At 50.9% G+C, this 18746-nt stretch overlaps 1 protein-coding gene across 2 annotated transcripts in view; it reads right to left on the bottom strand.

The window, feature by feature from the left end:
- LOC148658483 (uncharacterized) overlaps positions 1-18393 on the bottom strand; it is a 32334-nt gene extending 13941 nt beyond the window's left edge. For both annotated transcript variants that reach the window (XR_015940083.1, XM_088639731.1), the window contains exons 1-2: positions 18333-18393; positions 17313-17457 (exon numbers count right to left, since the gene is read on the bottom strand). Coding sequence is in view for 1 of the 2 variants with exons in the window: in XM_088639731.1 (XP_088495857.1) it covers positions 17313-17365 (53 nt within the window). In the remaining variant the exon portion in view is untranslated. The remainder of the gene's footprint in view (positions 1-17312; positions 17458-18332) is intronic.
- Between the last annotated feature and the right edge of the window lie 353 nt (positions 18394-18746).

The raw sequence follows: 18746 nt of genomic DNA, 5'->3' as shown, positions 1-18746 counted from the left end.
CCAGCCACCACTGCGTCACACCACACAGCCGCCAGTGCACCTCACTGTGCCCGGCCACCACTGCATCACACAGCTGCCAGTGCACCTCACCATGCCAGGCCACCACTACATCATACCACAGCTGCCAGCGCACCTCACCTTGCCCAACCACAACTGCGTCACACAGATGTAAGCGCACCTCACCATTCCCGGACACCACTGCATCACACAGTTGCCAGCGCACCTCACCGTGCCAGGCCACGACTGCGTCAGACCACACACAGCTGAAAGCGCACCTCACCATGCCAAGCCACCACTGCCTCACACAGCTGCCAGCACATCTCACCGTACCAGGCCACCACTGCGTCACACCACACAGCCGCCAACGCACCTCACCATAACAGCCCACCACTGTGTCATACCACACAGATACCAGCGCACCTCACCGTGCCCTGCCACAGCTGCGTCACACAGCTACCAGCGCACCTCACCGTGCCAGGCCGAAACTTCGTCACACCACACAGCTGCCAGTGCACCTCCCCGTGCCAGGCCACCACTGCGTCAGACCACACACAGCTGAAAGCGCACCTCACCATGCCAAGCCAACACTGCATCACACAGCTGCCAGCAAATCTCACCATACCAGGCCACCACTGCGTCACACAGCTACAAGCACACCTCACCGTGCCAGGCCACCACTGCGTCACAACACACATCTGCCAGCGCACCTCACCGTGCCAGGCCACCACTTCGTCACGCAGCTGCCAGCGCACCTGACCGTGCCCAGCCACCACTGCGTCACACAGCTGGCAGCGCACCTAACCATACCCAGCCGCCACTGCGTCACACACCTGCCAGTGCACCTCACCATGCCAGGCCACAACTGCGTCGCACCACACAGCTGCCAGCGCACCTCAAAGTACCCGGCCACCAATGCGTCACACCACACAGCTGCCAGCGCACCTCACCACGACAGACCACCACTGAGTGACACCATACAGCTGCCAGTGCACCTCACCGTGCCAGGCCACCACGGCATCACACAACTGCCAGCACGCCTCACAGTACCAGGCCACCACTGCATCACACATTTGCCAGCGCACCTCACCGTGCCCAGCCACCACTGCGTCACACAGCTGCCAGCGCACATCACCATACCAGGCCACCACTACGTCAAACCACACAGGTGCCAGTGGACCTCACTGTGCCAGGCCACCACTGCGTCACACCACACAGCTGCCAGTGCACCTCACCGTGCCAGGCCACCACAGCATCACACGAAAGAGCTGCAAGCGCACCTCAAAGTACCCGGCCACCAATGTGTCACACCACACAGCTGCCAGTGCATCTCACCGTGCCAGGCCACCACTGCATCACACAGCTGCCAGCGCACCTCACCGTGCCAGGCCACCACTGCGTCACACCACACAGCTGCCAGTGCACCTCAACATGCCAGGCCACAACTGCGTCACACCACACAGCTGCCAGCGCACCTCACCGTCCCAGGCCACCACTGCGTCACACAGCTGGCAGCGCACCTCACAGGGCCCAGCCACCACTGCGTCACACAGCTGCCAGCGCACCTCACCATGCCAGGCCACCACTGCGTCAAACCACACAGCTGCCAGTGCACCTCACTGTGCCCAGCAGCAACTGCATCACACAGCTGAAACCACAATCCACCGTTCCCGGCCACCACTGCGTCACACCACAGAGCTGCCAGTGCACCTCAACATGCCAGGCCACAACTAGGTCACACCACACAGCTGCCAGCGCACCTCACCACGCCAGGCCAACACTGAGTCACACCATACAGCTGCCAGCGCACCTCACCGTCCCAGGCCACCACTAAGTCACACCACACAGCCGCCAGTGCACCTCAAAGTACCCGGCCACCAATGCGTCACACCACACAGCTGCCAGCGCACCTCACCGTACCAGGCCACCACTGCGTCGCACCACACAGCTGCAAGCACACCTCACCGTGCCCAACCAAAACTGCATCACACAGCTGCCAGCGCACATCACTGTGCCAGGCCACCACTACGTCACAACAAACAGCTGCCTGCGCACTTCACCATGCCCAGCCACCACTGCGTTACACAGCTACCAGCGCACCCCACCGTGCCAGGCCACCACTGCGTCACACAGCTGGCAGTGCACCTCACCGTGCCCAGCCACCACTGCGTCACACAGCTGCCAGCGCACCTCACCACGCCAGGCCACCACTACGTCAAACCACACACACCTTAAAGCGCACCTCACCGTGCCAACCCACCACTGCGTCACACAGCTGCCAGCACATCTCACCGTACCAGGCCACCACTGCGTCACACATCTAAAAGCACACCTCACCGTGCCAGGCCACCACTGCATCACTCAGCTGCCAGCGCACCTCACCGTGCCAGGCTACCACTTCGTAACACAGCTGCCAGCGCACATCACCGTGCCCAGCCACCACTGCGTTACACAGCTGCCAGCGCACCTCACCGTGCCAGGCCACCACTGCGTCACACAGCTGGCAGCGCACCTAACCGTACCCAGCCGCCACTGCCTCACACACCTGCCAGCGCACCTCACCATGCCAGGCCACCACTGCGTCAAACCACACAGCTGCCAGTGAACCTCACTGTGCCCAGCACCCACTGCATCACACAGCTGAAACCACAATTCACCGTTCCAGGCCACCACTGCATCACACCACACAGCCGCCAGTGCACCTCACCGTGCCAGGCCACCACTGCGTCACACCTAACAGCCGCCAGCGCACCTCACTGTGCTGGGCCACTACTGCGTCACACAGCTGAAAGCGCACCTCACGGTACCAGGCCACAACTGCGTCACACAGCTGCCAGCACACCTCACCGTGACCGGCAACAGCTGCTTCACACAGCTGCCAGTTCACCTCACCGTGCCAGGCCACCACTGCGTCACAACACACAGCTGCCAGCGCACCTCACCGTGCCAGGCCACCACTGCATCACACCACACAGCTGCCTGCGCACCTCACCGTGCCAGACCACCAGTGCGTCACACCACACAGCTACCAGTGCACCTCACCGTGCCAGGCCACCACTGCATCACACAGCTGCCAGAGCACCTCACCGTGCCAGACCACCACTGCGTCACACCACACAGCTGCCAGCACACCTCACCATGCCAGGCAACCACAGAGTCACACCACACAGCTGCCAGCACACCTCACCGTGCCAGGTCACCACTACGTCACACATCTCAAAGCGCACCTCACCGTGCCAAGCAACCACTGCGTCACACAGCTGCCAGCACACCTCACCGTGCCTGGCCACAGCTGCGTCACCCCACACAGCTGCCTGCGCACCTCAAAGTACCCGGCCACCAATGCGTCACACCACACAGCTGCCAGTGCACCTCACCGTGCCAGGCCACCACGGCATCACACAACTGTCAGCACACCTCACTGTACCCTGCAACAGCTGCGTCACACAGCTACCAGCGCACCTCACCGTGCCAGGCTACAACTGCATCACACATCTGCCAGCGCACCTCACCGTGCCCAGCCACCACTGCGTCACACAGCTGCCAGCGCAACTCACCATACCAGGCCACCACTACATCAAACCACATAGGTGCCAGTGGACCTCACTGTGCCAGCCACCACTGCGTCACAACACACAGCTGCCAGTGCAACTCACCGTGCCAGGCCACCACTGCGTCACACCAAACAGCTGCAAGCGCACCTCAAAGTACCCGGCCACCAATGCGTCACACCACACAGCTGCCAGTGCACCTCACCATGCCAGGCCCCACTGCATCACACAGCTGCCAGCGCACCTCACCGTGCCAGGCCACCACTACGTCACACCACACAGCTGCCAGTGAACCTCACTGTGCTAGGCCACCACTGCATCACACCACACAGCTGCCAGCGCACCTCACCGTACCAGGCCACCACTGTCTCACACAGCTGCCAGCGCACCTCAGCGTGCCAGGCCACCACTGCATCACAACACACAGCCGCCAGTGCACCTCACCGTACCAGGCCACCACTGCGTCACAACACACAGCCGCCAGCCCACCTCACTGTGCCAGGCCACCACTGCGTCACACAGCTGAAAGCGCACCTCACCGTACCAGGCCACAACTGCATCACACAGCTGCCAGTGCACCTCACCATGCCAGGCCACCACTGCGTCACAACACACAGCTGCCAGCGCACCTCACCATACCAGGCCACCAATACGTCAAATCACACAGGTGCCAGTGGACCTCACTGTGCCCAGCAGCCACTGCATCACACAGCTGAAAGCACAACTCACCGTGCCAGGACACCACTGCGTCACACCACACAGCTGCCAGTGCACCTCACCATACCAGGCAACCACAGAGTCAAACCACACAGCTGCCAGCACACCTCACCGTGCCAGGCCACCACTGCGTCACACCACAGAGCTGCCAGTGCACCTCACCGTGCTAGGCCACCACTGCGTCACACCACACAGCCACCAGCGCACCTCACCGTGCCAGGCCACCACTGCATCACACCACACAGCCGCCAGTGCACCTCACCGTGCCAGGCCACCACTGCATCACACCACACAGCCGCCAGCGCACCTCACTGTGCCAGGCCACCACTGCGTCACACAGCTGAAAGAGTACCTCACCGTGCCCGGCAACAGCTGCATCACACAGCTGCCAGTGCACCTCACCGTGCCAGGCCACCACTGCATCACAACACACAGCTGCCAGTGCACCTTACCGTGCCAGGCCACCACTGAGTCACACAACACAGCCGCCAGCGCACCTCACCCTGCCAGGCCACCACTGAGTCACACCACAAAGCCGCCAGCGCATCTCACCGTGCCAGCCCACCACTGCATCACAACACACAGCCGCCAGCGCACCTCACCGTGCCCTGCCACAGCTTCGTCACAAAGCTTCCAGCGGACCTCACAGTGTCAGGCCACCACTGCGTCCCAAATTGCCAGCACACCTCACCGTGCCCGGCCACAGCTGCATCACACAGCTGCCAGCGCACCTCACCGTGCCAGACCACCACGGCATCACACAACTGCCAGCACACCTCACCGTACCCTACCACAGTTGCGTCACACAGCTACCAGTGCACCTCACCATGCCAGGCCACCCCTGCGTCACACATCTGCCAGCGCAGCTCACCGTGCCCAGCCACCACTGCGTCACACCACACAGCTGCCAGCGCACCTCACCATGCCAGGCAACAACAGAGTCACACCACACAGCTGCCAGCGCACCTCACCGTGCCAGGCCACCACTGAGTCACACCACACAGCTGCCAGCGCACCTCACCGTGCCAGGCCACCACTGCGTCACACCACACAGCTGCCTGCGCACATCACCGTGCCAGACCACCAGTGCGTCACACAGCTGAAAGCGCACCTCACGGTACCAGGCCACAACTGCGTCACACAGCTGCCAGCACACCTCACCGTGACCGGCAACAGCTGCATCACACAGCTGCCAGCGCACCTCACCGTGCCAGGCCACCACTGCGTCACACCACACAGCTGCTAGCGCACCTCAAAGTACCCGACCACCACTGCGTCACACCACACAGCTGCCAGCGCACCTCACCGTGCCAGACCACCAGTGCATCACACCACACAGCTACCAGTGCACCTCACCGTGCCAGGCCACCACTGCATCACACAGCTGCCAGAGCACCTCACCGTGCCAGACCACCACTGCGTCACACCACACAGCTGCCAGCACACCTCACCGTGCCAGGCCACCACTGAGTCACACCACACAGCTGCTAGCGCACCTCAAAGTACCCGACCACCAATGCGTCACACCACACAGCTGCCAGTGCACCTCACCATGCCAGGCCACCACTGCATCACACAGCTGCCAGCACACCTCACCGTACCAGGCCACCACTGTCTCACACAGCTGCCAGCGCACCTCAGCGTGCCAGGCCACCACTGCATCACAACACACAGCCGCCAGTGCACCTCACCGTACCAGGCCACCACTGCGTCACAACACACAGCCGCCAGCGCACCTCACTGTGCCAGGCCACCACTGCGTCACACAGCTGCCAGCGCACCTCACCATGCCAGGCAACAACAGAGTCACACCACACAGCTGCCAGCACACATCACCGTGCCAGGCCACCACTGCCTCACAACACACAGCTCCCAGTGCACCTTACCGTGCCAGGCCACCACTGAGTCACACAACACAGCCGCCAGCGCACCTCACCGTGCCAGGCCACCACTGAGTCACACCACAAAGCCGCCACCGCACCTCACCGTGCAAGCCCACCACTGCGTCACACCACACAGCCACCAGCGCACCTCACCGTGCCCTGCCACAGCTGCGTCACACAGCTTCCAGCGGACCTCACCGTGCCAGGCCACCCCTGCGTCACACATCTGCCAGCGCACCTCACCGTGCCCAGCCACCACTGCGTCACACCACACAGCTGCCAGCGCACCTCACCATGCCAGGCAACAACAGAGTCACACCACACAGCTGCCAGCGCACCTCACCGTGCCAGGCCACCACTGAGTCACACCACACAGCTGCCAGCGCACCTCACCGTGCCAGGCCACCACTGCGTCACACCACACAGCTGCTAGCGCACCTCAAAGTACCCGACCACCAATGCGTCACACCACACAGCTGCCAGCGCACCTCACCATGCCAGGCCACCACTGAGTCACACCACACAGCTACCAGCGCACCTCACCGTGCCAGGCCACCACTGCGTCACACCACACAGCCGCCAGCGCACCTCACTGTGCCAGGCCACCACTGCGTCACACAGCTGAAAGCGCACCTCACCGTACCAGGCCACAACTGCGTCACACAGCTGCCAGTGCACCTCACCGTGCCAGACCACCAGTGCATCACACCACACAGCTACCAGTGCACCTCACCGTGCCAGGCCACCACTGCATCACACAGCTGCCAGAGCACCTCACCGTGCCAGACCACCACTGCGTCACACCACACAGCTGCCAGCACACCTCACCATGCCAGGCAACCACAGAGTCACACAGCTCAAAGCGCACCTCACCGTGCCAAGCAACCACTGCGTCACACAGCTGCCAGCACACCTCACCGTGCCTGGCCAAAGCTGCGTCACCCCACACAGCTGCCTGCGCACCTCAAAGTACCCGGCCACCAATGCTTCACACCACACAGCTGCCAGTGCACCTCACCGTGCCAGGCCACCACGGCATCACACAACTGCCAGCACACCTCACTGTAACCTGCCACAGCTGCGTCACACAGCTACCAGCGCACCTCACCGTGCCAGGCTACAACTGCATCACACAGCTGCCAGCGCACCTCACCATACCAGGCCACCACTACATCAAACCACATAGGTGCCAGTGGACCTCACTGTGCCAGCCACCACTGCGTCACACCACACAGCTGCCAGTGCACCTCACCGTGCCAGGCCACCACTGCGTCTCACCAAACAGCTGCAAGCGCACCTCAAAGTACCCGGCCACCAATGCGTCACACCACACAGCTGCCAGTGCACCTCACCATGCCAGGCCACCACTGCATCACACAGCTGCCAGCGCACCTCACCGTACCAGGCCACCACTGTCTCACACAGCTGCCAGCGCACCTCAGCGTGCCAGGCCACCACTGCATCACAACACACAGCCGCCAGTGCACCTCACCGTACCAGGCCACCACTGCGTCACAACACACAGCCGCCAGCGCACCTCACTGTGCCAGGCCACCACTGCGTCACACAGCTGCCAGCGCTCCTCACCATGCCAGGCAACAACAGAGTCACACCACACAGCTGCCAGCACACATCACCGTGCCAGGCCACCACTGCCTCACAACACACAGCTCCCAGTGCACCTTACCGTGCCAGGCCACCACTGAGTCACACAACACAGCCGCCAGCGCACCTCACCGTGCCAGGCCACCACTGAGTCATACCACAAAGCCGCCAGCGCACCTCACCGTGCCAGCCCACCACTGCGTCACACCACACAGCCACCAGCGCACCTCACCGTGCCCTGCCACAGCTGCGTCACACAGCTGCCAGCGGACCTCACCGTGCCAGGCCACCCCTGCGTCACACATCTGCCAGCGCACCTCACCGTGCCCAGCCACCACTGCGTCACACCACACAGCTGCCAGCGCACCTCACCATGCCAGGCAACAACAGAGTCACACCACACAGCTGCCAGCGCACCTCACCGTGCCAGGCCACCACTGAGTCACACCACACAGCTGCCAGCGCACCTCACCGTGCCAGGCCACCACTGCGTCACACCACACAGCTCCTAGCGCACCTCAAAGTACCCGACCACCAATGCGTCACACCACACAGCTGCCAGCGCACCTCACCATGCCAGGCCACCACTGAGTCACACCACACAGCTACCAGCGCACCTCACCGTGCCAGGCCACCACTGCGTCACACCACACAGCTGCCAGTGCACCTCACCGTGCCAGGCTTCCACTTCGTCACAACACACAGCCGCCAGTGCACCTCACCGTGCCAGGCCACCACTGAGTCACACCACACAGCCGCCAGCGCACCTCAAAGTACCTGGCCACCAATGCGTCACACCACAAAGCTGCCAGCGCACCTCACCATGCCAGGCCACCACTTCGTCACACCACACAGCTGCCAGTGCACCTCACCGTGCCCGGACACCACTGCATCACACAGTTGCCAGCGCACCTCACTGTGCCAGGCCACCACTGCGTCAGACCACACACAGCTGAAAGCGCACCTCACCGTGCCAAGCCACCACTGCATCACACAGCTGCCTGCACACCTCACCGTACCAGGCCACCACTACGTCACACAGCTGCCAGCGCACCTCACCGTGCCCTGCCACAGCTGCGTCACACAGCTACCAGCGCTCAACAATCTTAGGAAGATCACAAAACAAGCCTGCTAGCCTGGATTTTACCTAAAAAAATCACCCCCGAGAAAGTGAAGTACTGTTGCATTAACTAGCAAAAGTGTTTTGCAGACGTAGGCATAGTACGTAATTCAGGCTTTATGAACTCTAATAATAAATAACCCTAATTAATCGAATCCCAGGTGTGAGTTCATAAAGCCTGATTTACAGATGCAGCCATTCAAAGTGCGCGGTACAAACACGTACCGCAGGTAATGAGCATCATGACGCAAGATGACGCGGGGTACCGCGGTACGTGATTGGTTGACCGACAGGGGCACTCGTGGTCCGTTGGTCTGTCGTAGAAAGACTTACAGTACAGTAAACGTCTTTACTGTGCCCGTTGTAGATATTGAATTTTACCACTGAACGGAAATCTTAGTAGCTGAGCATAAAAAGAATAGGAGCATACTGTAACGCGTGTGAAGGCCATAAACTATATTAATTTTGGAACATAAACATACAGTACTGTATATGGCTGGTCTTGGTACTTTAAAGTAAAAAATACACACCAGTATTCCATTTCTCCCTCTTTTAAGACATTTTAAGCACTGAAGTCTTTAACTAAAGAGATACCGGAGTCAACAAGCATACTTTTAGTATTTGATTAATAGGGAATATAATATGGAATTACGTATCTAAAGAATTTAATAACGATATGATTATATTCGTGTACTGCGACAGGGCTGTGTAGGGCTGTTTCGCCTCCCTCTTCATGCGACTTCCCCTGTAGCCTACTAGTCTACGTGCCTGTCTAACAACTCACAGGTTGTGTGTTCAAATCCAGCTGGTGCTGGAATTTTCTTTTAACAAACATTTCTTCGAAAAAATATAATAGCGATATTATGGACAATCAATTGACTTTTATATTTCAAAATATCACAACATGATCGATTCTAAGTCATTTTTGATAACAATTCAGAAAAAAAGATCTAAAGTGCTACACATAACTTTCTTAATTCGATGTATTTAAAGCAGTGAACTACTGTAGGTGTAACATAACATTCAGAAATACAATCACGTATTTGACAAATAAAAACGATTACAATCGAATCATTCCACGTTTGATCCCAAAATCCCAAGAAATATACATCTAAACGGGTAGAAAGCTATGCTGAAAGTTTATTAAGATACTTTGAAGACAAAGATACTGTATCAATTTATGTTGTATTAGCCTGATTATGATTAAAAAACACATATAATTAAACAGAATTAATCAAAACACGATTTAAATCAATATAAATGTTTATATTGTAACGCATACTGTCCAGCCTCCATTTCTCTATAAAAATTTACTCTATTGCACACACACACACAATAGAAGCAGGAAGCAGAAGCAGGGACCGTTGTCAGAAGGCAAGAAGGTGACTATTCATTGTTATCAAAAATGACTTAGAATCGATCATGTTGTGATATTTTGAAATATAAAAGTCAATTGATTGTCCATAATATCGCTATTCTATTTTTTCGAAGAAATGTTTGTTAAAAGAAAAGTCCAGCTCCAGCTGGATTTAAACACACAACCTGTGAGTTGCTAGTCAGGCACGTAGACCAGTAGGCTACAGGGGAAGTCACATGAAGAGGGAGGCGAAACAGCCCTACACAGCCCTATCGCAGTACACGAATATAACCATATCGTTATTAAATTCTTTAGATACGCGATTCCATATTATATTAGCAGAAAAGCTTAAAACTACCACTTTTTCACACGCTATTTCACATGCTAGTTAAATACTTCGATGCTTAAAATCGTTAGGGAGAAATGGAATACCGGTGTGTATTTTTCCTTTAAAGTACCGATTCCTGGAATCTGACTGGCTGACACCCTTCTGAAGTGGTTCCATAAAATCTGGTATACGGAAAAGAAAGCGTTGATACATACAAGTATCTTTTGCTGTGCTCTTGAGGATCCTTGTGATATTTTGAGCTCTAGTTGAATGATAAGTGTCGCATTTTAAATCATTTTCGTAGTTAGAAATTATGAAACGCCCTGTTAAAAGCAAGGAAGTTTTTATGCCCGTTGAAGTAAAACAAAATGCCTGACAAAGTATGGCTTGGACAGATTCCAAGTGCTTGTACAAATGTGCTAAAGAAATTATACTTTGAGTATACAGCTTGTCCAAAGTCATCCATTATTAGTACTATTAGTAATATCTTCGGTAAAGGCTTTGATGCATAAATATTTCTGATAAAGGTAGGTTGTGTACTTTTGTCCAACCGAGCAATCTTGCTTTCATAAAATATACCAACATTTTAATGACAGATGATTAACATGCTGTAATACACAGTTCAAAATTAAAAGCTCAAATGCTGTACATGAGAGGTTAAGCTCCCCTTGGCGGTTTTACAAGGTGATGCCGGATAGTTTCCGGCAGAGCGTCAAATGACGCGCGATTAACCACGTGACACGCCCACCGGGGTATTCCGCGAAATACCCCACCCATTTTGAATGGCTGCATCTGTACGTACTATGCCTATTTATGCGAAACACCTCATCATCTACTCGAAAGATTTCAGTGCTTTGTGTATATTCTAATCGCAGTGGGGACAGGGTGTGTGGGGACAGGTTTGGTTGAAATTGCATTGGGGATCTGTGTTCTGTAAACCTGAAACATTTTTTCTGAAAGTGTTTTCTTCCCAGTTTAGCTGATCTTTTGCTGCCTACACATGCTTACACAGCTCCCTAGGTAAATTATCATACTCGACTGAGAAAGCTTTAGAGAACTTAACATTTTTATTATCAACAAATTGTAAATAAAATGTTTACATTGGCGTTATTCATTTTTCACTTGAGTGTATGGAGGAGTGTCAGCCGCATCAGCCTGCTACGTTTCGGCTGTGAATCCTTCTTCAGCTGTGAGGGTCTTCAGCTCATAATGAAACGCTTGGAGTTTGTAATGTACGGTGCTCTGAACGAGTTCAACTTTAATGCAGGAAAAATGGATTTCCCAGAATCTATACTGATTCTTATGGAAGCCTGTTTCCGCCAGGGAGTAAAAAAAATGCGCCCTGGTATTCTCTGGGATGCAGTGCAGTTAAAACTGTTCACTGTTACTGACCATACTGCCTGCCTGCGGGCACTTTTCCTGTCCGTAGGGGAGGGTGGACTGTCTTTCATTAGAAGGTTAGCCTATTCTTCTTGGAGAATGTAGAGGCGGTGGAAAGTGCCCGCGGTCATTTAATGAGTATTACAATTCCCACTGATTCCCTTGCGAAGATATGGACATAAGAATATTCGTGCGTGGTCAAAAAATGCTATAAAAACAACAAAATGAAGGCTGTGAAACCATTCACAATGTGCTGTATACACAAAGCACGTGTTCTCATAACTCGGAGTTTCATGAAAACTTTATATCGTCACACAAAATAAAGTGTTTTCGTTTACAAAGACGATACAAAGAATCTGGACCAGGGTAATACTTTGAGTTTACAGCTTGTCCAAGGTCATTCATTATTAATACTATTAGTGATATCTTCGGTAAAGACTGACAGCAGGAACATTCCTGTTCTTTACTCAGCAGCTTATTAAAAACAGGGTGTTCAAACCGTTTTTTTTACCCAGAAGAGTGACACAGCTTCGCGTTGTGAATCTGTTATTCCGTGTTTACAAAGAAAGTGGAATACAGTAATACTACCTGCTATAAAGACACATTTTTAGATATTCAGATCCTTAAATTAATATCATTATTAATTTCTTTAGATACGTGATTCCATACTATATTCCCTAATACAAAACCAATAATTCCAGTCCTGAAATCTGATTGGCTGACACACATTCGAAAAAGTGCTATATTCTCTAATATACGCACACCCCGGAATTTTGACTTCACTGTTTGATAAAGAAATCTTTAAGACAACGTCTTAGCGTTGATAAAAAACCTTGGATTCTCATGAAATAAAAAAAGTTGTTTATTCCTTTATCTTATTGGCTAGCTAGTGTCCTCTCTTTGCTAGTTACTTGTGGCTGTGTTTCTGCATTGGGTAGCAACGAGGGACTATATTCTCAGGCGGAGGAACGTAAACAGCTTAATTTTCGTGTTAAATAATTTTTTTTAATTAAAATTGATTCTATACAGCAATCGCATATTTGGGGACCGTTTTAGAAAACGTTGATGCTTAAAATGTTTAGGGAAAAATGGAAGACTGCTGTGTATTTTATTTTTAAGTACCGAGACCAGCCATATACAGTTTACATAATATGTTTATGTTCCAAAATTAATATCGTTTATGGCCTTCACATGCGTTATGCTCCTATTCTTTTTATGCTCAGCTACTAAAATTTCCCTACAGTGGTACAATTCCATATAAATACTCAATACTAAGCGGATTAAAACATGCACAGTAAAGACATTAAATGATTAGATATTTCCACGACCGACCAACGCACCACGAGTGCCTGTCGGTCATTTTGGCCAGCCAATCACGTACCGTGGTAGGGCGCGGTGGCGCACGCGTAGATGCCCGCGGTACGGGTTTGTACCGCGAACTCTGAATTTCTCTCAATAAACTCTGAATAAACAAACTCTACATGCATCTGACATTTCTACGTTTAATCTACTGGAATATATATTTTCTGGCAAGATAAATGGTAAAATCCCCCACCAAAAATTCAGACTTCAGGAAGAGGATCTGATTTCTTTCAATAAAGCAGAACAGGGGTGAGTTTCCCAAAAAGGATTAATCTTAGAGACTAAGGTACGAGATACATTTTTTTTGTCCTCAGCTCTGTGCTTATGGCTCTCTTTATTTTCAGGGGGATGTGGAACTGCAGCCAGGGGTTCTCATGCAGGGCCTCTCCAATAGGCACCAGCCTTCGGCCCTGACAGACATATGCTCCTGTATCGGAAACACACTTTAGTTCAATTCTAAAATATTTCTCATAGGACTGAAGGAACCTTTGCCAGCAGTTCCAACTGTGTCCAAGGAGACAACAGAACCTCAGTTGTGTTTGCTAAAATACACACTTTGAAACATACTGTAACACTTAGTTAACATGTCTGGTTTAGTTGAAGAATCGGCTAAGGTAAGTTTCAGGGTTTAATGGTGGGATGGCACCTGTGCTTTTTCCCCCCAACCATTAGAATATGATTTGCACAAAACCCAAAAGAAATACTGCACAGTTCAGGAACCTAGCAACTGTAAAATAAGCTTAAAAACAACTGAACTGAAATGCAAGTTCAGAGAAAGGCACAAAATATGTTTACTTGGGGTTTAAAAAATTAAAACTAACTAAAACATTCCAAACAGAAGCCGGCCTACCTTCTTTTCTTTGTACCTGATAAAGATGAGGATGGCTTTAAAGATACAGCTAAACTTTTGCAGAACCATTCAAGGGCATTGTTACTGTTTGTTGTAGAAGCCAAAAATATGAGAATCTCAAAATCTAAAAATCTCATGGGGTCAGAATGTACAACTTTAAAAAAAAAAATAATAATAATAACAATAATAAACATTAATTTATATAGCGCCTTGAAAGGTGGCTTCTTTATAGAATGATAAAACCAACAACAATAAATAATACACAAGATATGCATGATGACAATACACAGTTAGAGGAGACAGTAGATGGTGGTTCTAAACACAGTGAGAGCAGAAGGATAAAGAACAGGGGTGAGTTTCCCGAAAACAACTAATCTTAGAGACTATCGAGCAACTTTACGATGTACATATGTAACGTACGAGCTACTTTTTCGTGCGTTTCCCAAACCCCTCTTAATTGGTCATTTCACGAGGCAGTATAAAGTACTTCTTTGTTAACCCCGCCCCTGAAGTCGCTTAGCAAAAACCATCACAAGTCGATTGAAAAACAATCGATTGACAATTCTTTCATTATATGGTGTCGGTTTTGGTCCTTCAGTGGGATTAAATAAAGTTGTGAAAAGGAATATGAAGTAAACTTGACATCATAATTTAAGCAAAAGCATATAGATAGGCACAAAATGGGACCTTATTGTTTCTAAGAGCAAAGAAAAGAAATGACTGACATGCCGTAAAAGAAAACCAAGATTAACTGCGTGGACAGTGTATGCGTCCCGCACGACGTCCTTGATTTAAAGCAATATTTTTTGGCGCGCTGCCATAGTTAAGAATCACAATATTTCATTAGAAAAAACTGTTATTTATAGTTATTGGGTGTACTGGAACTCAATGGAAACATTAACTACTAAGCTTGGCATGTGTCACTCAACAAAAACAGGACCTATAATCAAATTTAAAAACAAGTAGATCTAAGCTTTACCGTCAACAATCACGACAGAACATCAAACGGTGTTGGAACTACGCGGTATCGACCGCGGGTTTGGGTACGGAATGGAGCAGGCGTGGGATTCAGGAATGGGGCTGAACAACACATTTATTAACTTGAATCGGGAAAGGTACACACACAGGGACAGGGGTTACAGCGCTGCACCTTCACTAACACACACACACACACCTGAAGGGAAGAGACTGTATCCCAGCCTCCGTCCCGCTATACAGTCCGGTAGAACCCAGGTGCTGTTCTCAGCCCGCCTTGCGTGCGCATGACTAAAGCGCCCTGCGTGGCGCTACATTATAAATACATGTTAGGCCCAATGATTTCACTTAAATAATGCATTGCTGCATTTCATACTGAAAATAATATCATCTAGTCAAGTATAAAACTTAGCCTTTCTTTTGAATTAAGTCTATTCTAACAAAAGTACTAAAAGAGGGAGTATTTTTAAAACATTTGACATGAATATGAAATATACCCAGGATGACTCATAAATTCATCACTGTATAAATAAATGTTCTTTTTTCGAATTTCCTCTGACACAGTACAACAAAATATCAAACTCCTTCATATAAACTCTTATTGTCCTATCTTCCCAGAGGATGCCCCTGCCGTGAAGTGACTGTGCTCTGTCTGGCGATCTCTGGCGCTCAGGGTGGGCAGGAGGAGGCCAGTTTAAGAAGCACTTAGTGATGAACGAGCGGGTCGGGGAGCACGTAGATGACGAAGGATTTAACTTGCTACTTCAGTTACGATGGGTTTTGGGAAACACTCGTCAATTAACGATCGAGCTTAAGAGCGAGTTTACGATGTTCTTAGCGCTACGATGCTTTCGGGAAACAGAATCATAATATCTAGAAGGATTACCATATATAAAAATAGAAAGAATGATATATGATATATAAATGTAATTATATAATATCATATATTATTAACACCATACCCACCATCTATGTACATTCACATGACCACACATATCAGATCAATATTGTAACGCAACGGGGGCTCAGGCGGGCGCCCTTGCCGCATCTGGTCGGCCCAAAGTATAGGTGGCTCGAACCCGGGACTTCCGCGTCTCTCTGCAGCGACCTAGCCCCGTGAGCTAAAGAGAGATCTCTCCACAGCCCAGTAGCTGTGGTCCTGCTATCACAGGGAAGGGCGGTGACGTCACCCGCTCTGGTACGCCGGCTCTTACACAGTGCCTGTCGGCCGTAAGCGTTACACTCTCCCCCGCTTAAATCGCCGTCCCCGGCGAAGGGCTATCCCACCCCGCTTCTGACACCAATGTAACGCAACGGGGACTCAGGCGGGCGCCCTTGCCGCATCTGGTCGTCCCCATCCCGACTGGAGGCTCGAACCCGGGACTTCCGCGTCTCTCTGCAGCGACCTAGCCCCGTGAGCCAAAGAGAGATCTCTCCACAGCCCAGTAGCTGTGGTCCTGCTATCACAGGGAAGGGCGGTGACGTCACCCGCTCTGGTACGCCGGCTCTTACACAGCGCCTGTCGGCCGTAAGCGTTACACTCTCCCCCGCTTAAATCGCCGTCCCCGGCGAAGGGCTATCCCATCCCACTTCTAACACCAATGTAACGCTGCGGGGGCTCAGGCGGGCGCCCTTGCCGCATCAGGTCGGCCCCTGCACCGTCCGGGGCTCGAACCCGGGACTTCCGCGTCTCTCTGCAGCGACCTAGCCCCGTGAGCCAAAGAGAGATCAATATCAAATCAATCACAATGATTAGAATGCGCGCAGAAATCGCCCTTTTCTCTTCCCATCTTTCAGCACATTATACGTCCTCTCCACGATACAAGCCGATATCCGTTATCTTACTCTACAATGCATCTTTTCCCATGTTGTACGTTAACATTTGGTTCATAAAATCGACACACCTGAAATACTAAATAAGAAAGAAAAAAAATAACACAACGGATGACAGAGCCTCTAGAACAGAAAACCCGTTGGCGTCACACACGCTGAATGTCTCTCTCTCTCCTGCTCACCAAAACACAACATGTGGGTCAACACCGTGTGAGGCATTAAACATCACCTTCGTGCATTACCGCGATTCATCTGGCACACAACTGTACTATTTACAGAAATAATATATATATATAATGTCGCCACACGAATCTGTAATGAAAATAAAATAAAAAATGCCGCTGGCACGCTCACCTGCAGGAGCACGTGTCGCCCCCCCACGCCACTCCACTCCGGCACGTGATCATCTCGCCACAGCCCCTCAGACCAGACACCCCGACTCTCTCCTTCAGCAAGAAACCATCACGGGCAGCACAGCTCACCAGTATATCACACCACACTAGTCAGCATTTCAAACAGAAAAGAAACGGATTCAAATCCAGTGGCAGGAGCTCGCTGAAGAGAGACAGTGATGGCGTCTCACAAAAATAAAATAATAAAATAAAAGATGACATCATATAACCACGGCTCAACACAGCTGGCTACACGTGTGAGAAGGTGCAGTACTTGAAGTGTGGCTCTCAGCAGAAATATAATAATAATAATAAACTTTATTTATAGAGCACCTTTCATACAAATAGCAGCTCAAAGTGCTTAACAAACCAAGCGTAAAAATAAAATATTAAAATTAAGAGATATACTTTCAGTTGTAAAGGAAAACACAGCAACAGTAAAGCAACATAAATGTCAATTAAATAAATACACATGAGGAAACTCGTAATACAATAAGAAAAATAAAAGAGAACTAATCAGCCTCTTAGATCGGATCGTGGTCACCGACGACAACGCCGGTGTCCCTTTTTCTGGAAAAACCTGCCGCAAAAGTACCATTTCACTTCATTATTTTATATCACCAAAAATACAAAACCTTTACAGAAAACCTTTTATTAATCAAAAAGTGTCAAAATTGTTTTTCACAAAACCACTTTTGGAAATTGCATGAGAAGGTCCACACCACACGTGTGCTCTCCTCAGCGTGGTCACGCACGGCCGTGGAGGAAATCAAGATCCACCTTTGATTCCTTCGGCATTTTTCATCGTTTTTTACCAACAAAACCATGTTATCAATCGAAAAAGGACAACCGGAGCTTTAAAAAAACCCAAGACAATCGATCACAAAGTCACTTTTTATCTGATGATGCACTTCCAAACTTCCAATATGCATTGATAACGCAATCAAAACCAGCAAAAAAAAAATATATCGCATGTTTTTACCTTATTCTGAAGCATAACATACTGTATATCCACAGTAACCCAGACCTGGAGGCTATTAAACATCATTGAATTTGTACTAAATGTCAGAATCAAAACCGCCAGAAACAAGGCGATCTGATTGGTAAAAAGCACCGTCATTCATTGTATTTTCAGCCATTCAGAGCCCTTAGGGGGTAAGACTTCCTCTAGAAGCCTCAGGCTATTTACAGTAGCTGTCAATCATTGACTCAGAAGGGGTAATGAATCAGTTTTTTGATCAGTTTCTTATCAGTGCTCCTTTTTTCACACCAGAAGGCAACTCTGAGATTTTTTTTCATTGCATAACAACAGATAATGTTATGTGTATTATAATAATGTTTCTTTATTAGCCCTATACAATTTCTCACATTAGGAATTTGTCTTTTCACATACCCC

This window comes from Lepisosteus platostomus, chromosome 7 (genome assembly GCF_059453375.1).
Source record: "Lepisosteus platostomus isolate fLepPlt1 chromosome 7, fLepPlt1.hap1, whole genome shotgun sequence".
Classification (NCBI taxonomy): domain Eukaryota; kingdom Metazoa; phylum Chordata; class Actinopteri; order Semionotiformes; family Lepisosteidae; genus Lepisosteus; species Lepisosteus platostomus.
Note: the sequence above shows the minus strand (reverse complement) of the source record. Positions and strands in the feature narration are given on the sequence as shown.